The sequence below is a fragment of the Triticum dicoccoides genome, chromosome 3B, assembly GCF_002162155.2.
Source record: "Triticum dicoccoides isolate Atlit2015 ecotype Zavitan chromosome 3B, WEW_v2.0, whole genome shotgun sequence".
NCBI classification, from domain to species: Eukaryota; Viridiplantae; Streptophyta; class Magnoliopsida; order Poales; family Poaceae; genus Triticum; species Triticum dicoccoides.
The window spans coordinates 716,173,419-716,194,765 of NC_041385.1; the positions used below are offsets into that span (position 1 = coordinate 716,173,419).

At 42.3% G+C, this 21,347-nt stretch overlaps 1 protein-coding gene across 1 annotated transcript; it reads left to right on the forward strand.

The window, feature by feature from the left end:
• The first annotated feature begins 10,661 nt into the window (after positions 1–10,661).
• Positions 10,662–19,779, forward strand: LOC119281946 (protein NRT1/ PTR FAMILY 2.12-like). The gene is made up of 4 exons (XM_037562337.1): positions 10,662–10,794; positions 14,757–14,974; positions 17,677–18,257; positions 18,882–19,779. Exons 1-4 carry the CDS (start codon positions 10,662–10,664, stop codon positions 19,777–19,779), a joined length of 1,830 nt encoding a protein of 609 aa, XP_037418234.1.
• Positions 19,780–21,347: the final 1,568 nt, after the last annotated feature.

The window sequence follows — 21,347 nt, forward strand, 5'->3', positions numbered from 1 at the left end:
CGCCGGAGGCCGCAGCCCCGGCCCCGTCGTCCGGGTCCGGCGCCCCTCCGCCGCGCCGCCCGATCCCCTCCACCGCCGTCCCCGTGCTCCCCCGCGCCGGATCCGGCGAGATCCGGCCGGAGGAGGTCGCCCCGGGACCTTCCTCTCCATCTCCGGCAAAGCTCCGGCCAGATCCGCCCTGCCTCGAAGTCCGTGCCCGAGGTTGACTTCCCCCTTCCCCTCTGAAAACTGCTAAGTCCCCGAATCTGCAGTAATTTTCATGCCATGTTCATCATGCCGTATCTCTGCACCCGTAGCTCTGTTTCATGTGTGTAATATGTCAAATTGTTTGCCTCGACGAGTACATCATTTCATTCCATTGCATCATGTTCATTTGAGGTCATATAGATGCCTAAATCATTGTTGTAAGAGTGCTTCATGATGTTTTCTGCTGTCTGTTAACAGAACGAGCTCTTTTGTCATTTTTGCCATGATTGATGTGTGCATCCTATGAGGTTGATGTCTTCATATGTTTTGATCTATGCCATGTCTTCTTTATAGAGGTGCTTACCATGTATTTTTGTGATCAATGTGGTGACTAGCACAAGCATGCAAACTAGGCATCGTGATGTTGCTGATTTTAGTCCATGTTCTGCTGTTATTTTGATGCCATGTAAACATGATGCTACAGAGAGATCCATGCATATTTTGAGATACTTCAGTAAGGATGTTTTGAACATGTGGTTATTGTATATCCATTCATGCCCTTGGTTGCAATTATGGAGTAGTCTAGCATGTCATTTTCGTGCTCTACTTTTGCTTCAAAATGTTTCCTGGCAGATTGTTTACGTGTTATTCAATTTAGCCAAGGATGCTATAGTTGATCCTTGCATGATATGGACTTGTTCTTAACTTGGTTTGTTTCACAAACATGCCTTCTTGATGATGCTATGCTTATCTTGTCATGCAATGCCTTGTGGTGAGTGAATCGAGCTTGTTGAGTAGGGTACATGTTGTTACTGTTTTGCTAGGCTGAATCTGTTATTTCGTGATGCTATGTGAACATGTTGCTACTAATCATTCTATGCATAATCTGGAGATGCTCTATAAATATGTCTTGAACTACATGTCATGCCCTATTCATCCATGCCCCTGGTAGCATTTATAGCTTGTTTTAGCTTGTTCATATCTTGCTCTAAAGTTGCTTCATAATGTTGCTGTCAGCCTGTTAACATTAAGTTCACTTGTTCCTATGTGTTTTGCTAGTGTTCCATGTACCCTGTGACCTTTCTCTTGCCATGCTTAGCTTCACAAACATGTCTTCTTACTGTGGGTTGCCTTGCCATGCCATGTATTGCTCTATAGAGAGTTGCACAAGCTCATCTACATGACTTCATAATTCTGTTTCTGCCATGTATGAATCTGTAATATAACTTGCTATGTTTACGTGGGTGTCATCATATTTTCTGATCCTTTTTGTCTTATGGTCAGTAAGGGTCTTTTGATCTATGCATTTAGTAGATTCATGCCATGCCTTTGTTTGCTATTATAAGTTCCTGTAACATGTTGTTTGATAGCTCTAAACATTGCATCGTGATGTTATTTTCTGCAAAGTCTGAAAGTGTTATAACTTGCAATCTTACCATGTGCGTTTGAGCATGTTCTAGTGATTTCTGGAGATAGCTCAGTGTTCATGTTTTGTTGTTCTTTACCTGTACATCATGCCCATGTATTTTGTTTTCATGCTGGGATGTTGTAGCATGTTGTTTTGATGCTTGCAATATGCCTAGTTGCTGTTTTGGACAGCTTGTCCTTTAATCTTGTATAGTGTGCATGTGTTGAACCGTTGCTCCGTTTTGAGTGTGCTCTATATGAAACTTGCTTAGAATTGCATGTAGCTTCATATTATCATGTTGCATCCTTTTTTTGAGGTGTTTGCTTGATGTTTGGGTGCATTTTGCATCAATGCCATGTTTAACTTGTTTTGTTCATATCTTCTAGGTCGTACCTCCGAACTAAATGAACTTTATATGTAACTTGACTAGAATCTCGTGTAGATCATCTTTGTGCATCTTAACTTGTTGTTTAACAACTTGAACATAAGTTTTATTCAGATCTGGACCAACTTCGAAATTTGCATATGAGGACTTACCGGAATTGTTATATGTTGTTCCCGGACTCATTTAAACTTGCCTTGATGTGTTGCTCTTGTTTGCATCATCTCTTGCCATGAGTAGCTTCATGTAGCTTTGTCATGCATCATGCTTGGTTGAGCATCATGTCTTGTTCATGTGTGGTATGTTTACCATGTTGTGTGCTTCTTTTGATAGTTCCTATTTCGTTGCGATCGTGAGGATTCGTTCGTCTACGCTTGGTTCGGCTTCCTCCGTTCATCTTCTTCATGAACTCGTTATTCTTCCTTGCGGGATTTCAGGCAAGATGACCGCTACCCTGGATCTCACTACTATCATTGCTATGCTAGTTGCTTCGTTCTATTGCTATGCTGCGTTACCCATCTTTTGCTCATCAAGCCATCCCAAATTGCCATGAACCTCTAACCTTTGACACCTTTCCTATGCAAACCATTGATTGGCTATGTTACTGCTTTTGCTCAGCCCCTCTTATAGCGTTGCTAGTTGCAGGTGAAGTTGAAGATTTCTCCATGGTGAACAGGATTTTGGTTGGGATATCACAATATCTCTTATATTATTAATACATCTATATACTTGGTAAAGGGTGGAAGACTTGGCCTTTTTGCCTAGTGTTTTGTTCCACTCTTGCCGCCCTAGTTTCCGTCATACTGGTGTTATGTTCCCGGAGTTTTGCGTTCCTTACGCGGTCGGGTGATTTATGGGACCCCCTTGACAGTTCGCTTTGAATAAAACTCCTCCAGCAAGGCCCAACCTTGGTTTTGCCATTTGCCTCACCACCACCTATCCTTTCCCTTGGGTCAGCCAACCCGAGGGTCATCTTTATTTCAGCCCCCCCCCCCCGGGCCAGTGCTTGTCTAAGTGTTTGTCCAAACTGAGCTGCCTGCGGGGCCACCTCGGGGCAACTTGAGGGCTGGTTTTACTCGTAGCTAGTCTCATCCGGTGTTGCCCTGAGAACGAGATGTGTGCAGCTCCTATCGGGATTGTCGGCGCATCGGGCGGCTTTGCTGGTCTTGTTTTACCATTGTCAAAATGTCTTGTAAACCGGGATTCCGAGTCTGATCGGGTCTTCCTGGGAGAAGGTCTATTCCCTCGTTGATCGCGAGAGCTTGTCATGGGCTAAGTTGGGACACCCCTGCAGGGTATAATCTTTCGAAAGCCGTGCCTGCGGTTATAGGCAGATGGGAATTTGTTAATGTCCGGTTGTAGATAACTTGACACCAGATCCGAATTAAAACGCATCAACCGTGTGTGTAGCCGTGATGGTCTCTTTTCGGCGGAGTCCGGGAAGTGAACACGGTTTCTGGGTTATGCCTGACGTAAGTAGGAGTTCAGGATCACTTCTTGATCATTACTAGTTGACGACCGTTCCGCTTGTTCTCTTCTCGCTCTTATTTGCGTATGTTAGCCACCATATATGCTTAGTCGCTGCTGCAGCCTCACCACTTTACCCCTTCCTTTCCTATTAAGCTTTGCTAGTCTTGATACCCATCGTAATGGGATTGCTGAGTCCTCGTGGCTCACAGATTACTATAACAACAGTTGCAGGTACAGATTATGCGATGATCATGACGCGAGAGCGATGCTTGCTTGCGTTGAGTTCTTCTTCTGCTTCTTCGATCAGGGGATAGGTTCCAGGTCGGCAGCCTGGGCTAGCAGGGTGGATGTTGTTTGAGTTTCTGTTTGTGTTTCATCCGTAGTCGGATGATGCTCTTATGTATTGTGATGTTGTATTCATGTGGCATTGTATGCCTTATGTATGTATCCCCATCTATTATGTAATGTTGATGTAATGATATCCACCTTGCAAAAGCGTTTCAATATGCGGGTCTATCCTTGGTGGGATCTTCGAGTTCCTTTTGGATAGGGTCGCATATTGGGCGTGACATTGCGCCTGAACGATAACTGGGGGACTGCGCCTGCTGGCCCTGTAGAGGAGATTTCTCCCACTGACTAAGATGATGATGAGGAGCCTGATTACGAGTATGTTCCCTCACCAGAGAAGGTGCCATCTTGGGCATCCAAACTTAAGTCAAAGATGAAGAAGCTTTTCTCATGGAAGCTCAGGGTCAGTATAAGGCTCATGTGGCTGAGAAGGCCGCTCGCACTCGCCATAAGAACATGATGCGAGCTCTTGGTCAGGAGATCCGGAGTGGATCTGAGGAGAAGGTCACTGATGAGGAGGACAGATCTCGCAACATTGCAAGTGTAAGATTCTGAGACAGAGCATCGGCATGCAACTATAGAGTCTGCGAGGCACGAGGAGTCTGAGGGGCATGAGGAGTCTAAGGAGCAAGAGGACTCCGATGAGCTCGAGAAGCCCCGGTGATCTGGAGATCTACTATCACCTTAGTTGTGTCTAGTGCTCTTTTCCCTTTTGGTGTCTCGATGCCAATGGGGGAGAGAGTTTAGGGATTTGTCGAGTCACGAGTGTGTCTTCTTTGTTGTTGGTTTCATTCTCTCATGAACTCTTTATCGTCGTTTGGTTTGCTTTTCATTCGAGTGTGGAACTTATCATATGGTGTGAGACATATGCTACCTTATCCTATCGTATATTTATGTCTACATATTAGATTGTGAGATGTTATCTATCTTATGCCCTATCTTTATGCTCACATACTAATCACTTGCATCCATGCTTTATCCTCTCATATTATTGTTGCAAATTTTGCTAGTCTATAAAATATAGGGGGAGTGTTGATCATAGTGTGTGGGCTTTGCATTCCAAAGGCATACCCATATAGTGCACACACCTAGGGGGGGCCCGTCTATATTTTATAGATGTTGGGTTTGCAGGTTATCTTATCTCTTTTGTGCAAATCCTGTATTCTCATCAATCCATCAAAAGGGGGAGATTGTTAGGCATATTTCTCCCTTAGTGGTTTAGTGGTTTCAGATACATCTACCTTATGGCACAAGACTATTCAAACCCCTCTGGAGATTTATAAAGACGGTGTTCTCTTGCATTTCTTTTGTGGTGAACTTGAGTCGTAGGAACATCGTACTATTAAGAGGGGGTCCGCTTCGGAAAGGTTTGGGTGAAATCTTCATGTACAGTTTCCTTGCACCCTATTTCCTTTCCCGGCAGTTGAGCTTGCTCATCCTTATGTTTGGATCTTGGCATAATAGGCTAAGCGGTGGTACCGGTTCTCACAACGGTAGCACCACTCCAGTGGTACTGCCGCTATGTAGTACGGTCCCTACTTCCACCTATTTCGTGGGTTCTGTAAATGAGCGATAGTTCGCCACGGTAGTATCGTTCCTACGGTACTACGGGGCTAAATGTTTCTCTACTACCGCGGATTTACAAGGCTTCGACGAGCTAAGTGGAAGTACCGCTGCTCTCCACGGTAGACTGCTTATGCGGAACTACCGCTGGAGAGTACCGCAGGGAGTACCGCTTATTTGCCTTGTTCTGTTGTGGTCTGTTCCACGAGCGGCAGTAGGGCGGTAGTTCCCAGCGGTAATACTGCCTAGGGCAGTACTACCGCCCTGCCCTCCTCTACTACCACGGGTATCGGCTGCTATTCATCTCCACGCGGTAGTACCACTGGAGGGCGCGGTAGTACCGCTTAGGCGGCACTACCGTTCCTCTAATCTGCTCAAAATGAACTAGGTAGCCGGCATTTCTGTGCCAACGGAAGTACCGCTCATCTGAGCGGTACTACCGCTTATGCTCGGGTTGTGGGAGCATAACGGTTGGATTCTTCTTCCCACTATAAAAGGGAGTCATCTTTCTTCTAGTTGACTACCTCTTCCTCCCCTAAGCTCCATTGTTGCTCACAAGCTCATTCTTGCCCGGTCTCTCTCCCTAGCCAATCAAACTTGTTGATTCTTTAGGGATTGCTTGAGAAGGCCTAGATCTACACTTCCACCCAGAGAAATTTGATTCCCCCAACTAATTCCTTGCGGAACTTGTTACTCGTGGGTGTTTGAGCACCCTAGAAGGTTGAGGTCACAGCCACATTCCATTGTGGTTAAGCTTCATGGTGTTGTTGGAATCCTCCAATTCAGTTGTGGAGAGAGCCCCATCCTTGTTTGTAAAGGTCCAGTTGCCGCCTTCAAGGGCATCAGTAGTGGAATCATGGCATCTCGCATTGTGTGAGGGCGTGAGGAGAATACGGTGGCCCTAGTGGCTTCTTGGGGAGCATTGTGCCTCCACACCACTCCAACGGAGACTTACTTCCCCTCAAAGGGAAGGAACTTCGATAACACATCCTCGTCTCCACCGACTCCAATTGTGGTTATCTCTTATCTTTACTTTGTGCAAGCTTTACTTGTTGTGTATCCTTTACTTGCTTGTGTTGCTAACATCATATAGGTTGCTCACCTAGTTGCATATCTAGACAACCTATTTGTTGCTAACCCTAATTTGTTAAGAAAAGTTAAAAATTGGTAGTTGTCTATTCACCCCCCCCCTCTAGTCAACCATATCGATCCTTTCAGAAGAGTCATGAGGGTGTAGGAGCCATAGATGGTGACCCTCGTCTAAGTGAAAAGGATGTTTAGCTAAATTGTGTCCCTCCATATTCAAGAGGCAGTATTTAGGAACGAAAGGGAAGGTTTGAAAATTCTTTGCAGTCTCATTTATCTCCTTCATGGTTGGTGCAATGACCCCAAGAGTGTTAGTATTGATATCCAAGATAACCATTTTGCAGTCTGATGCTACCCTGCTACATTGTAACATGAGGTCCTTGGCCAACGTGAGGGTTCACGGTAGGCAAGAGGCTCTAGAGTTGTTGGATCAGTCAGTCCATGAAAAACAAGAGTTGAAGAACCAACATATGATCTTGCATTATTGTGACAAACAACACTAATAGCTCTCGTCTAAATGTGCGTCCTAATAGAGGCCCGCACATTGATCTTGCAATTGCCCAAAGGTGGAGGTATCCATGTCCTCACGTGACCAAGGGCTTTCCGCGCCACTTGGGATGGGTGTACCGGTAGTGCAATCTCAAGGTTAGAAAGGTACTCCCTCTGTAAAGAAATATAAGAGTTCTTATATTACTTTCCAGTGTGAGTACCTGTTTATAAATGTGTGGGTTGACACCAAACTTTGGTGTTCTCTTTCATGGATCAACGAAACTAGTAAAAGGAGGCATTTTCAGATGCAATTTAGCTATATGTAAGTTGCATGAATATCTAATTTGGGCCAGTCAATTTTTTTGGTCCGTTGATTTGTGCCTCAAGATTTATGCTCTTTGTTTTTTTCTGTTGTGGCTAATATGGTGTTTTGGGCCCAAATTTTGACCTACCACTATTTTGGATCAGTCGATTTCTTCTTGGGCTGAAGCCCATTTCGGGTTGCCTATTGTGCTTCACTTTTTCTGTTTGTATGCATTTTTGCTTTCTTTTTTTTGTTTTAGTCGCTTTTATGGGTATTATTAGGATGTTGGGGTAAAATGTATACATGGAAATACTATATAAAATGTTATAAATTATAGTATTATACTATAGTGTGAAAATTGCACCGCTATATGTGTATTTCTTTCATATTTAAAACATGTGAAGTTGTGTGCAAGTTTTTTTAATTCTCGTTCTTCTTAAAGGGTAATACCAATGCAAGTAATTCAGTCTACGTCTTTTATTATTTTACTTTATGTTTCATTTTCTTTCTTCTTTATGGGTAATATCATTGCCACTAGTTCATTCCTTCTTAGGGAACCTATTTTTTTCTGAAATCCTATCATTATATGCTTATGCTTGCATATGCTAAAAAAGACCAATTTATGTGTAAATTGTGTGCAAATTTGGTCATTACTTGCTTAATATATTTTAAGTTTCTTTCTTCTTACAGGGTGATACCAATGCCATTGATTAATTCTACCACTTTAGTTTTATAGTATTTCCTTTATTTTTCTTCTTCTTTATGGGTAATATCATTGCCACTAATTCATTCCTTCTTAGGGAACTTCTTTTTTTCTTCCGAAATCCCACTATTATATGCTTATTCTTGCACTTTATAAAAAGTGTATATTTTTTTGTGTAAATTGTGTGCAAACTTTGTCATTATGTGTTTAATGTTTTTTTCATTTTATTTCTTCTTAAAGGGTAATACTAATGCCACCAGTGCCACCAGTTCATTCCTCCATAGAAAACTTCATTATTATGATTTTGTTTTAGTTTTTGTTTCATCTTATTTCTTCTTAATGGGTAATAACAATGTCACTAGTTCATTGTGAGAAAATGTTATTATTTGTTTGTTTTCATTTCATTTTATTTCTTCTTAAAGAGTAATACCAAAGGCACTAGTTCATTCTTTCTTAAAAAACTTCATTATTTTATTTTGTTCTACTTTTGTTTCATTTATTTTTTTCATTAATGGTAATATCAATACCACTAATTCATCCCTTTGTGAAAAATAACTATTGTAGGCTTCTTTTCGCATATTATAAAAACATAATTTCAAATTTAGCACAAATTTGCAATTATTTGTTTTAATGATTTCATTTTGTTTCCTCTTCAAGGCTAATACCAATGTCATTAATTTATTCTTCCCTAGAAAACTTCAATATTTTTACTTTGTTTTAGTTTTAATTTCATTTTCATTTTATTTTTGTTTAACTATAATACAAATGCAACTAATTCATTCTTTCTTAGGAATTTTCATTTTTGTGAAATTTCACTATCACATGTTTATTCTTGAACATTTTGAAATAATCATAATTTATGTGTGAATTGTGTGAAAAAATTGGCATTATTTGTTTTAATATCTTTTCCATTTTTTCAAGGGTAATACCAATACCACTAATTCATTTTTTCTTAGAAAATTTAATTATTTTAATTTATTTGTATTTTCTATTTTGTTTTATTTCTTTTTTTAAGGGTAATATCAATGCACTATTTTTTGCCTTCTTAGGAAATTACTTTTATTTTGTGAAATCCCACTATTATATGCTTATCATTGCATATTATGAAAAGGCCAATTTTTGTGTGAATTGTATGCAAAATTTATCATTATTTGATTTTCATTTTCTTTTTTCTTAAAGGGTAGTACCAATGCCACTAATTGATTATTTGTTAGAAAACTTTATTTTTATTTTAGCCTCGATTGAATAGGGATGTCCATGATTGCCGCTTGAAACCTTAGGAGAATTGGATTACGTTGCGTATGTATGACTACCACCATGAGAATAAGATTAGATAACTACAGTTTCATCTAAAAAAAGAGATACGGTACATACGTCCAGACACAAGAAGAAAGAAATGCATGCATGCGTGTGAGAGCATCTCTAGCGGACCCGTATAAGTGGTCAAACCTGTAAAAAATTTGCGTTTTACATTTTGGGCGAAAAAAGTATCCAGAACAGAAACCGTAAAAGTAGTCCAACCCGTAAAAATTTTAAGCGCCACCGCAAATGCACTCCCGAAACCCTTATCTTTGGAGGTTGGAGGGCCGAATATAGGGGGCCCCGTATACCGATCAAACATCGTCGGAGCAAACACGCCGCCGCGGAGTTTGCCGGAATCTGCCCTAAACTCGCTGGAATTCATCACGGCACATCAAAAAAGGCCGCTAGACGCCGCAATCGATCGCCGCCGGTTCGAATTGGACGAGCTGGACATCGTCATGGCCTCCCATGACCTCAGCCTGGCCGCCGGAATCCTCCCGACGTGGCAAGCAAAGGGGCACGGCTCGCCTGACAATAGAGCAAGGCACGGACGACGGAGGCGACGGGGCGTGGCCGGCAAGGTTGGGCGCGGACGACGGAGGCGACGGGGCGTGGCCGGCGAGGCTGGGCGTGACCGGCGCGGTGATGGGGCGTGACCGGCAGGGACGGGGCGCGATCGATGGGCGATGGGGCGCGGCAGACGGGCGACGTGGCATGGTCTGTGGCCGACGGGGTTGGGCGCGGCCGGCTGGAGGAAGGGGCGGCAACGGCCGGACTTGAGGAAGGAGCTCTTTATTCTAGATTTACAGTTTGTTTTACAGTATCTGTTCGGCCGCGCTAGTTTTCGACCCGCAAACGTGATTTTCGTGAAACTGTAAACGCATTTTGCGGGTCAAGTTTTTGCAGGGTTTAGCTGGGTGAAAGTGAGCAGGTAGTAGATAGGTACGCTCGAGTAGGAAGCTGGATGCATGTTCCCGCAAAGGAAAAAGAGGATGCTGGATGCATGCAGATACCGGAGTAAATCGACTGACCTAAAAACGAAAATCAGTTTACTTGCACCTAACCGTCCCTTCCAGATGCATATGCCTCTGGGCCAGTTGTCTAGCAGTAATAGTCTTTTTTACCGCCCGGCCGTTTGCCAGCTGATGTCAAAGATGACATCATTCGCATGTTTAGCCGTATTCATGCGCGCATCCGGCCATCCCGGCAGGGGAGTGACGAGACAAATGACGGATTTGTTCGTCAGCTACTACGTGTAGCGTACGCGCGTGGACGGAGATCACCGAAGCGCTGGTTTGATCACTGGTGAGGCTACGTGCGCGCGCTCCTCTTTATATACCTGCGCACGCACAGGGCGAGGACGGCATCCCTAAAATTCGGATATTGCTCCCGTGTCCCGGCCGTTTTTCTTTCAGAAGACATGGCTGCTCCTGGCGCTGCTGCGGAGGTGCAGGTGGAGGTGGAGGTGAGAGGTGGGGCGCTGGAGAGGGGCACCGGCGGCGGTGGCGGCAGGAGGAAGCCGCAGGGGTGGAAGTGCATGCCCTTCATCTTAGGTACGCTTCACAAGTTCACTTCTACTACTAGATTTCATTTCCATATCTCTCGATCTGGTCTGGTTTGTTTTTTTCATTTCTACCTGCTTTGCGTGCGTGCGTGCGTTTTATCTGGATCAAAGTTACAAGACTGTCAAATTTACAACTTAACATACATTTATGAGCGTAAAATAGGTCAGTTTTGCTTGGGTTGAACCGTTGAAGGGACAGCAGGGGCTTTAGTCAGGTTTTTACTTTCAGGTGCGTCTACCCTTGTATCACAAGTGGTCTGCCGGAAGTTAAGACTCAAGAGTACAACAACAAAAGTCAGGTTAAACACATGAAAAGTACTCCCTTTGTCCCATAATATAGGACGTTTTGCAAGCTAACATAGCTTGTGAAAACTTCTTATATTATGGGATGGAGGGAGTAGCTCCGTACGGCACGTTGATATTGTTCTTCACATGAGTAGACTCAAAATAAACCTATTTTTATACTCTACAAAGAAATGGGTCGATGGTTATGCGTTAATCCTCCGTTCCTAAATATTTGTCATTTTAGAGATTTCAAATGGCCATCACATATGGATGTACATAGACATATTTTAGAGTGTAGATTTACTTATGCTCCGTATGTAGTCACTTGTTGAAATCTTTAGAAAGACAAATATTTAGGAACGGAGGGAGTACTACCATAGTAATTGTACTTGTCAGTGTCAGACTAGGGATTATTCTGTTTGGTTAGCTATTGTAAGTAGGCTTGCTTGTACGTGAGCTTCATATGGACTCGGGTCTTGCTAGCTTTGATAGTTCGTGTAGACTTAGGTACTTAGCAGCAGGTCGTGGCTTCGTATATACTACAGGCTAATGCACGTTTCACCGCATTATTCTTCATTCATAAGATTAACCCTTTTGTTCTTCAATTGGCTATTACTCCCTCCGTCCCACAATTCTTGTCTTAAATTTGTTTAGATACGAATGTATCTAATACTAAAACATGACTTGATACATCCGTATCTAGACAAATCTAAGACAAGAATTTTGGGACGGACGGAGTATTATCTGTTGTTTCGTTTTGGATCGTAGTCTACATTAGCTTGTGTTTTTTTCCCGCAAATAAAAGGGTTTTAATTATGCCCTAGCAGTTTTTTTCCATATATCTTGTAGGGTTGTTGATGCAAACTGTATACGTTCTGGGGAGAGTGGAGATGTTAGATGCGTGGTTGGAGTCCTTACGCCCATTTCGGCTTCGCTGTGGTTGTGGGACCTAGAGTTCTTATTTCACATTGAAACCGTGTAAATGTTGTAACAATGCTCACATGGGCCGGGCCATGAAGCTTTGGCTCGCTCGGCTCGAACTCCCTGCTCCACTTGCTAGCTTCAGGTTTTTTTTTCGCTCATTCCATTGCTAGGTCAGAAAACCAGGCTACATATTTTTTATTTAAAAAATTCATTAAATCAAAAGAAGTTCACATTTTTTAAAAAATGGATTTTAAAATGTGTTTTGAACTAAAAAACATGAATTTAAAAAATATAATGGATGTCAAATAATGTTGGCGAATTTGAGAAAGATCCACAGATTTAAAAAATCACATACTTTAAAAATATTCATGAACTTTAAAATTATTCATAAATTGTAAAAAAAAATTGAATTCCAAAAAATGTTCTTAGTTTCTTAAATGTTCAAGACTTTACTAAATACTCATGAATTAACATGTGAAAAAAATAAAACGAAACAATAAACAAAAACACGAAAAAAATAACAGGAAAAAAACAAAAGAAAAATTATTAAAACATGTGAAGAACACAAAAAGAAAGAAAAAATAAAAATAATCAGGCAATACCTTCTCAAACTGACCGCCCCACCGATACACACCCTTACACGTGGGGTTCATAGCATTCCCATGGCCCCTTATGCACCATATTGCTTCAAATCTAGGAAGCTTAGAGCATCTCCAGCCGTTCGGCCCTCCAGGGGCTTGAAATAGCGCCCCCTGGGGGCCAACCGACGATAAAATGCGCGTAGGGGCGGTCAGTTTCCCAACCGCCGCCTCAAGGTCGCCCCAGACGCTATTTTAAAAAAATCAAATTCGGCCAAACACGACAGAAATTTGGAGGAAATTTAGGCATTTCATTGATATTTGTCAAATTAAAAACATAATTAAAAACAAACTAAAAACAACAACAACAACAACAACTACTACTACTACTACTACTACTACGCGGCCGCCCGCTGCACCGCCTTGAGCCTTCTACATGCTGAGGAGCCTGTAAAAGTTGGTATAGTCATCGCCATCGTCGCCGCCACCATCCTGCACAACGCCTCCGTCCTTGATGCACCCTTGACCCGCGTCGCTGACGCGTGGGGGGTTGGACAGCCCGGGCGCCTCGTCGTCACTGTTGTCGAGGATGACGATGTCGCCCTCGTCGTGGCCGCGGCGCCGGGTGGCGATCTCCTCGAGGGCGCAGCGCTGGCGCTCCATCTCCTGCCGGAGGTAGTCGTCCAGCGCCCATTTCAGGCCGGTCTCCTTGTCGGCGGCCATGGCCTCATGTTCCTTCTTCATGGGGAGGAGCGCCGGCTCGGTCTTCGGCTTGACGAGGCGGGAGGAGGAGACCGAAGGAGAAGGGACGCCACCCTCCGCGCGTATGCCGCCTTAGCGGCGTCTCTCGCGGCTCCAGCTTGGCGGGGAGGAGCGCCGACGACCCGAAGGATAGAGGGCCCGACGAGGATGAGGACGCCGTCTCCATGCGCCTCGGCTTCCAGGAACTGTCGCGGCGGCGAGAGAAGGAGGGGGCATCTGGTACGCCAACTGTGGCGCGTTGCTGGCCTCGATGTGCTCAGGGACGTCGTCGAGCGTGCGCCCGAGAATGCCCCACCATTGGTGCCGCCCCTCGGAGTTGAGGCGGCCGCGGGGTTCAATGCCGTTCGTGGCGGCAAGCTGGTCGGCGTGGCGGCAGTCAAAGTATGTCGTCCATAGCGTGTGGCTGTCGGGGGCGTACCTCGGCTGGTTCCGCGTGCTCTTCGACAGCGACAATCTGATGCGCGTGATCTCGGCGCGCCGGTTAGCACGAGAGGGCGGCGGTGGCACGGGGACTCCGCCGGCTCTCAGCCTCCACGAGCCCGGCACTTGCATGTCCAGCGGTGCTGTGTAGTCTGCCTCGTAGAGGAGGCGGGCCTCGTCGTCGTGCAGGTGGCGGCGGCCGAAACCGTTGGACGCCTCTCATTTGCCGGGGTAGCGCTCGGCCATGGTTGTCGGAGGGGAGAGAGGGGAGTGGGGGCGTCGGTGGCGAGAGGGCAAGAGGGGCGTCGCCGGCGAGAGGGGCGTCACCGGCGAGAGGAGAAGGGGTTGTGGCGAGGGAGTGTGTGGTCACCGGCGAGGGAGGGCGGCTTTTATAGCGACAGGTGGGCGGCGAGTGGGCGGCAGCCATGTGTACGCGTGGCGGGAGGGGGCAGGACGCGCGTCGCACGCCTTCACTGCGCCGCCCATGAGGAATCAATGGAAGGCTGACCAGCGACAGCCTTCGCATTGATTCCCCACGGGAAAAAGAGGCGATGAGGACGACAAACATACCTAGTCACTGACTCGGCGGGTCCACCAAGATTTCGCGCCAAAAATGTTTCCCCAGGTGCCCTCGGGGCCCCCTAGCGCGCCGGGTTCGGCCTGGATCCGTCGGCGCCAAATTCGGACCTAACCGTTGAAAAGTGGGCTTCTAGAGGCGCGGCTGGGCCATTTTTTCACGCCGACGATAAAAAGGGGCCTATTGGGAGGCGAGTGGAGATGCTCTTAGTATCTTATAATAGATATACACGTGAGGTTACTTGAGTTTTGTACGGTGAGTTGAGACATTGAGAATAAAAGAACAAAGGGCATGATACCAGCCCTTTGCAAAAGTTTTGTGCATGTGTATTTGTCTACTTTAATGTGATTGATCTTGAGGGCGACATCTACATAAATGAGTGTCTGACATTTTGTTCCTATGCAGCAATCGCTACATTTGAGAATGTCGGGTCACTTGGGGTGGTAGCAAATTTGACGATCTATCTTGTGAAGCGCTTCAATTTTGGGCAGCTCACAGCTACAAACACTACCAGCATTTTCTTCGGCACGCTGAACTTCGCACCGTTGCTAGGTGCCTTCATCTCCGACGCCTATTTGGGAAGGTTCAGAACCCTTGCCTACGGGTCCTTCTTTAGCCTCCTGGTATGTCTGTGCCACGGTCAAAGCTTGTTTATCAGTTCTGTTTCACCTTCTTGTATTAGCAAAAAGGAATATAATTTTTTTTATTGGGATAACTGGCCTCCCGTTGATTTCCATTAAAGAAACCACTAGATGTTTTACAAAACGGTCAAAATACAAAAGAGTAGAAAAAATCAGCCACCAAGGAACTATGTGCATGTGTTTGGGCATCCACCAAACACCCCTAGAGCTACCTTAAAAGATTTATGTAAAACATCGCCGGCCTCCTAGCCAGCCAGCTAGCCAGCAAAATCTTGCAGCAAGCCACTAGCAATAGAAAAACTCCAAAAAGCACAAATACACAAAACTTAATCATGTGGAAACAATACTAAAAGATAGCATCCGCCCTTCAATTCTCCTAGCCACTTGTGCCCATAAATGCCTTCACACCTACTCCTCCCAGATCACGTCTTTGATCATTTGGACACCTTCTTTGAATAATTGTCTGCCTTGTCCCTTTTGAACAAACGCCCAAAAGGAAATGAAATTGCATAAGTAGAACACTCACCAGCAAGATCATTAAGAAATTTATTGCTAAAACAAGCATTTTTTCTAGTTTTCCAAATTGCCTAGCACATTGCAAGAGCCCCCACTAAGAATCAAGCTTCTTTGTTCTTTAGGAAAAGATGTATCCAATCCACAAATAAATTCCTAATAGATATGACACTCCAATAGGAGTTCTCTTAATCTTTAAGATGATCCTTTTTAGTAGTAGCCAAAGGTAAATTATGATCTTCAAGGGTATTTCCAACTTCCAAAATTATTTGTAGTGTACCATCCCATTTCCTCTGAACTGCAGATAAAGGGATCTCAGAGTGAATTTTCGTAAATCTAGTTTCCAAACCACTATATCCTCCCTGGCATTCAGAGCGACCTTGTGAAATTTTCCCAATTCCCCCAGCATAGTCATTCTGAACTTATTCTCTTTTGAGAAGGTAACATTGTATAGTTTTGGAAATTTGAGGTACAAAGGTCCTCCTTTTATCCATTAATCTTCCCAAAAGAGTGTTCTTGCACTATTAACAACCAATCTTCTTGTGTTTGTTGGAAGATGTGATTAACCCCAATTGCTAAAAACATGGCCCACATAAGCTTTATCTCCATATGAGACAAAGTATGCCTCCGCAAATATTTTCTGTACGAGCATGTTGCCATCTTCTTGTCGTCGTCTCTAGTTTCTAGATCCACTTGGATAACAAGTTATCATTGATTATTTTTAAATCTAGAATACCAAATCCTCCACATTCCTTAGGCGAGCTGATAGAAGGCCAGTCGACAAGATGATATTTCTTTAGCACTTTAGTTTCTTATTGTATCATTATAGCTCTATGATGGTCCCATATCTTCTCTAGTACTTTTCGAACTTCCAACAAGGTGGGCATATATAGAAGAATGTTTCTTAGACAAGCATTAATCAAGTACCCATGTCACCAATAGAAAGAATTCCCTTTTTCCAATTACGCATTTTTTCTCAATAGTTTCTTCAACATGGATCCATTAATAATTGTTGAATCTTTTGTTATCAACTGGCATGCACAAGTATTGAAAATGTAGCTTCCCCACATTGCAAATGATGATATCACTATAGGCATATTTTTTATTTGTAACATCTCCCAGGCAATAAATCTCACTTTTGTGAAAAAAAAATTAAGCCATGAGACTTGTTCAAATATGCACAAGATGAACTTTAAGTTCTCCGCACTCTCAAAATCATCATCTGGAAGAATTGGCATTTTCAGCATATTGTAAAATAGCTAACCCATTATCCCCCATATAAGGAACAAGTTCTCAAGTCAACCATTTCATCTACTCTTGTTGTGAGCATTACCTGTCCATCAACAATGATATCAAACAACTAACGTGGCAATGGACCTCCCTAGCTATCTCATTCCTGTGTAAGCTGGGGGTAGGGCCCAATCGTATCATTTACTTTAATTGTCACCCTACCACCACCTACAAGTTTCATCATCTAGTAACACCATTTATGACCAAAACCTTTAGCTTACATTAATTGATATAGAAAAGGCCATTTGACCTTGTCATATTTCTTTTTAAAAGTAAATTATCAGCAGAATCCCACTTTGTTTCTACCTACAGACTTCATGAAGCACAACAACACCTTATACTACGTAACTACCACTCAAGAAGCATGTTTGGGAATCAAAAATCACTTTCTGAATTATCAAACCCGACCTTTTTGCTACAACTTTTGAGAATATTTTATAACTCACATTAGAGAAAAACATATGGGTCTGAAATTACTAATCGTAGGATCATTAGGCCTTTAGGTATCAAAGAATGACACCATGATTGAATCTTTCCACATCCAATTTGAAGCAAACGCGAGATTAGTCATCATTGTCAAAATAAGTCTAACAAATGGATGGAATAACCAAAGTTGTTGATTGATTAATATGACAAATGGCATGTCCATAGAACATGAGTCAATGATGAACAATTTATCTGCTTATTACCAAAACAAAACTTGATGCATTAGCACATGAAATTTATTTACTTGGTTAGTTGTTCTAAGCAATTACTATCACAAACTAATTTTTTTTTGAACAACTATACTAAATTTCCTACATGATATTCGCAAATCACATTAACTAATATGTTTTCATTTCCCATAGTCTAATACACGAATTTATTTTGTGCTACAACAGGGAATGCTAGGATTAACTTTGTCTGCATCAGTTCCAGCTTTCAAACTTGCAGACTGCAATCAAACAATTCAATTAGGTGAACATTGCAATAGTCCATCAACACTCCAGCTGAGTGTGCTATACCTATCTTTAGCATTTCTAATCATTGGCGGTGGAGCAATCCGACCATGCAGCTTGCCCTTTGGAGTAGACCAATTCGACATGACTGACAAAAATAGTCAAAAAGGCCTAAATAGCTATTATAACTGGTACTATGGCACAACTACCATTGGCTTGGTGTTTTCTATGACTATTCTCGTCTACATTCAGGCTACCATCAGCTGGCCAATAGGATTTGGCATACCAGCATTCTTCATGTTGTTGTCAATTATCATTTTATTTATGGGTACTAGACTTTATGTCCATGTACCACCAGAGGGAAGCATCTTCACTGGAATTGCCCAAGTTTTACTAGCATCATTTAAAAAGAGAAGAGTCAAGCATCTAAACTCGGACAATATAAGTCAGCAAGAGTTGTTGCTATTCAACCCTCCCACGAGGGGCCATCGTATTTTCAGATTGCCACTTACTTCCCAGTTCAGGTAAACTAAACAAGTAACCACAGTGTTTATCAATAAAAAGTAGACACGGTGGAAGTATCGCAACACATCCACAAAAATAACATTTGATACCATCCCATTCCAAAATTCCCAGGTTTTTACAAAGGAAAAAATGAATAATCAAATTTTGTTGTTAATTTTTCTCAATAACTTATTACCAACATCTAACAAGTTCGAGGACCTGTACAACTAGGGGTTAGAATAATACAATGTATATCCTTTTGAGGGACTATATCCTACCTTAGTATAGTGTCTTGTACGCCTTGACAACATCATTAAACAACTATTTACCAAGTCGCTTGCGAGAGTGTTTATATATGCTTAACATCCATGTAGAGTGCTCGCTCCCTAAAAAATATACAAGATCGTTCAGATCACTAGTCATCTAAGCAATCATATTTGTTTACAAACGGAGTACTTGCTAAAAGCATGTAGAATTCAATATTGGTAAAAGTAAGCCATATTGTTGCAAGTAAAGTGAGCAAAAAATTGCATTCTTATAATATAAATAACGTGTTAGGCATACAAAACAAAATATTAATAATTTGAAATAATTATATGCTAGATGCTAATGTATACCCACCATTTATTGTCATTTGTTCTCAGGTTTCTTAACAAAGGTGCGGTTTTAAGGGATGGTGATATAAATGATGATGGTTCCGCAAGAAATTCGTGGGAGCTTTGCAGTATCCAACAGATAGAAGAGGTTAAATGTTTGATAAGAATTGTTCCTATTTGTATATCTGGCATCGTATGCTTCGTCGCGTTGGTTCAACAATACACCTCTACAAGCTTTCAAGCATTAACAATGGACTGTCACCTTGGAACACATTTCGAAATCCCTCCAGGCTCTGTTATATCCATATCCTTTATCGCCCTAACTGCATTCCTGCCAATTTATGACCAAATATTGGTACCTATAGCTAGAAGATTCACCGGAGTGGAAAGTGGAATTACACTTCTTCAGAGACAGGGTATAGGATTGGTGATTTCTCCCATATCAATGGTGGTAGCAGGGCTTGTTGAACACAAAAGGAGAAACTCGGCATTGTCTAATGGAGGAAAATCACCTATGTCAGTCTTTTGGCTCGCCCCCCAACTGATTTTAATGGGTATTGCTGATGCCTTCAATGCAGTTGGTCAATTCGAATTCTATAATAAGCAGTTTCCAGAGCAGATGCTAACCCTAGCAGGATCCCTCTTTTATGTTACTTTGGCTGGAGCAGGCTATTTGAGTACTGCTATGACAAACATAACAAAAAAAGTGACTACCAGAGATGGCCACAATAGCTGGATCGCAGACGATATTAATCTCGGCAATCTTGACTATTACTTTTATTTAATTGCCCTTATGGGAGTACTGAACCTTTTCTACTTTCTCATATGCTCCCACTACTATCAATACAAATCCATTTCACACTATGCTGAGGAACCCATCAAAATACATACCAAGGAAGAGGTAGAAGCAGAGATGGATCCTAGTAGAGATGCACCTAGCAAGTAAATATTGTACGGGATATTTGTCCCGCACACAGTATATACTTTGGAAAAGTTTCATCAGGTCTTCATGTTTTACTACATGGCATATGACATTATTATCTTTTGAATGTGATGAAGAACAAGTGTGCCTTCTTTTAGTCAGGATGTATGACTGTTACCCAAGGAGTATCAACAAAGAGCTAAAATGTCTTCTGTATTTCAATTTGATGTAGTGCGAGTGTTTGGAACATAGTGAACCCAACAATTTTTTACAAATTTTTCTTTGTTCAATAATAACTTAATATTGGTGGAGCTTAATTAAGTCTGTTATTTATCTGCAACAACACATAACATACTTGCTAGTACATCTTCATGTATGGTTGTTCTCGGAAAGAAAGAAAGAAAAACTTATGTATGGCTTGTTACTTCTTTTGAAAATAGTATATGTTTGAAACAGTTGCTGAAGTTTCACCCTATATGCCCTAGGGATTAAACTCCCCTGCAAATTATAATAAAAGGCTTTTATAACTTGCTAGTTTACTTCACTGGAGGCATGGTACGCACATAGTTGATTGGTTTCATCTAATTGTTTTAGGCCCTAGTCCGATCCAAAAATGATATTTATGTAGTGTAAACATTTTTTTTTGAACTAATGCTATATACCTAAATAGTCGATCATCACTACTAGTTTTAGCTTGATATGCACACATGCCACATTATCAAAGGCCCATCACTACATGTATGGAGAAAGTTTTTCATGATTAGTTGGTCCCCACTACTTATATTTATCTCAATATGCACACATTCCACCTCACCACACATGTCACTAGAATACATAATACTACTACCTATATTCTATAAATATACTTCAATTATACAATAATCAAATACAATATATAATATGTATTTTAGTTTTAGTTCATATATTATTAATGTAAATATTGCATATGACCAAATCTCATTGAGATATATTGCAACCGATTTTGTAGCAACACGTGGAATATATTACAGTGTAATCATGTTGAGAGTCTTTTGGAGAAATCCTATCCATCGCTTAATGCGTTAAATTGCCCCCATAAAGCTTGGTGTGCCAGTGCATCAAGTGTCCCGCATGGCTCCTCTAGCTACCCAGAACTTTTGTTCGGAAAGGAAGTTTACGTAGGATATGTAACAAACTTACGTGAGTCTAGCAACAGATGAAAGAAATACCATACTCCCCTAACCCAATAACCATAAGTCCATACTCCAATAGGTCTAGTATTTTATTTCAACACATGACATTTCATCTGGTTCTCACTCACCTCCTTCCCACCTCGTCGATTATGCCTCAATGTTCACACAATGACAACATGTTTGAATGTTGTCAATCCTAAAACATCTCTCTCTCGGCATATGGTGATAAATCTGCATTTTTTCTATGAGATTTAGCGCGACATGCTTGCGTGGTTATATATGTTCTTCTCGTTTCTCATCCTGGTTTTGCCGAGGTGTCTATTTTCAATCCGGATCGGCACTGGTATGAAACAAAGAAGGATCATGCACTATTGATGAAGGTTGCACTCTAAATAGCATTTTTTTTAAATGGTTAATAGG

Bases quoted from the DNA above. Each gene is read 5' to 3' on its own strand.
- LOC119281946 (XM_037562337.1), top strand. From the start codon at position 10,662: ATGGCTGCTCCTGGCGCTGCTGCGGAGGTGCAGGTGGAGGTGGAGGTG. The intron at 10,795-14,756 runs GTACGCTTCACA...GTTCCTATGCAG, and splicing joins GTGCATGCCCTTCATCTTAG to CAATCGCTACATTTGAGAAT. The intron at 18,258-18,881 runs GTAAACTAAACA...ATTTGTTCTCAG, and splicing joins CCACTTACTTCCCAGTTCAG to GTTTCTTAACAAAGGTGCGG.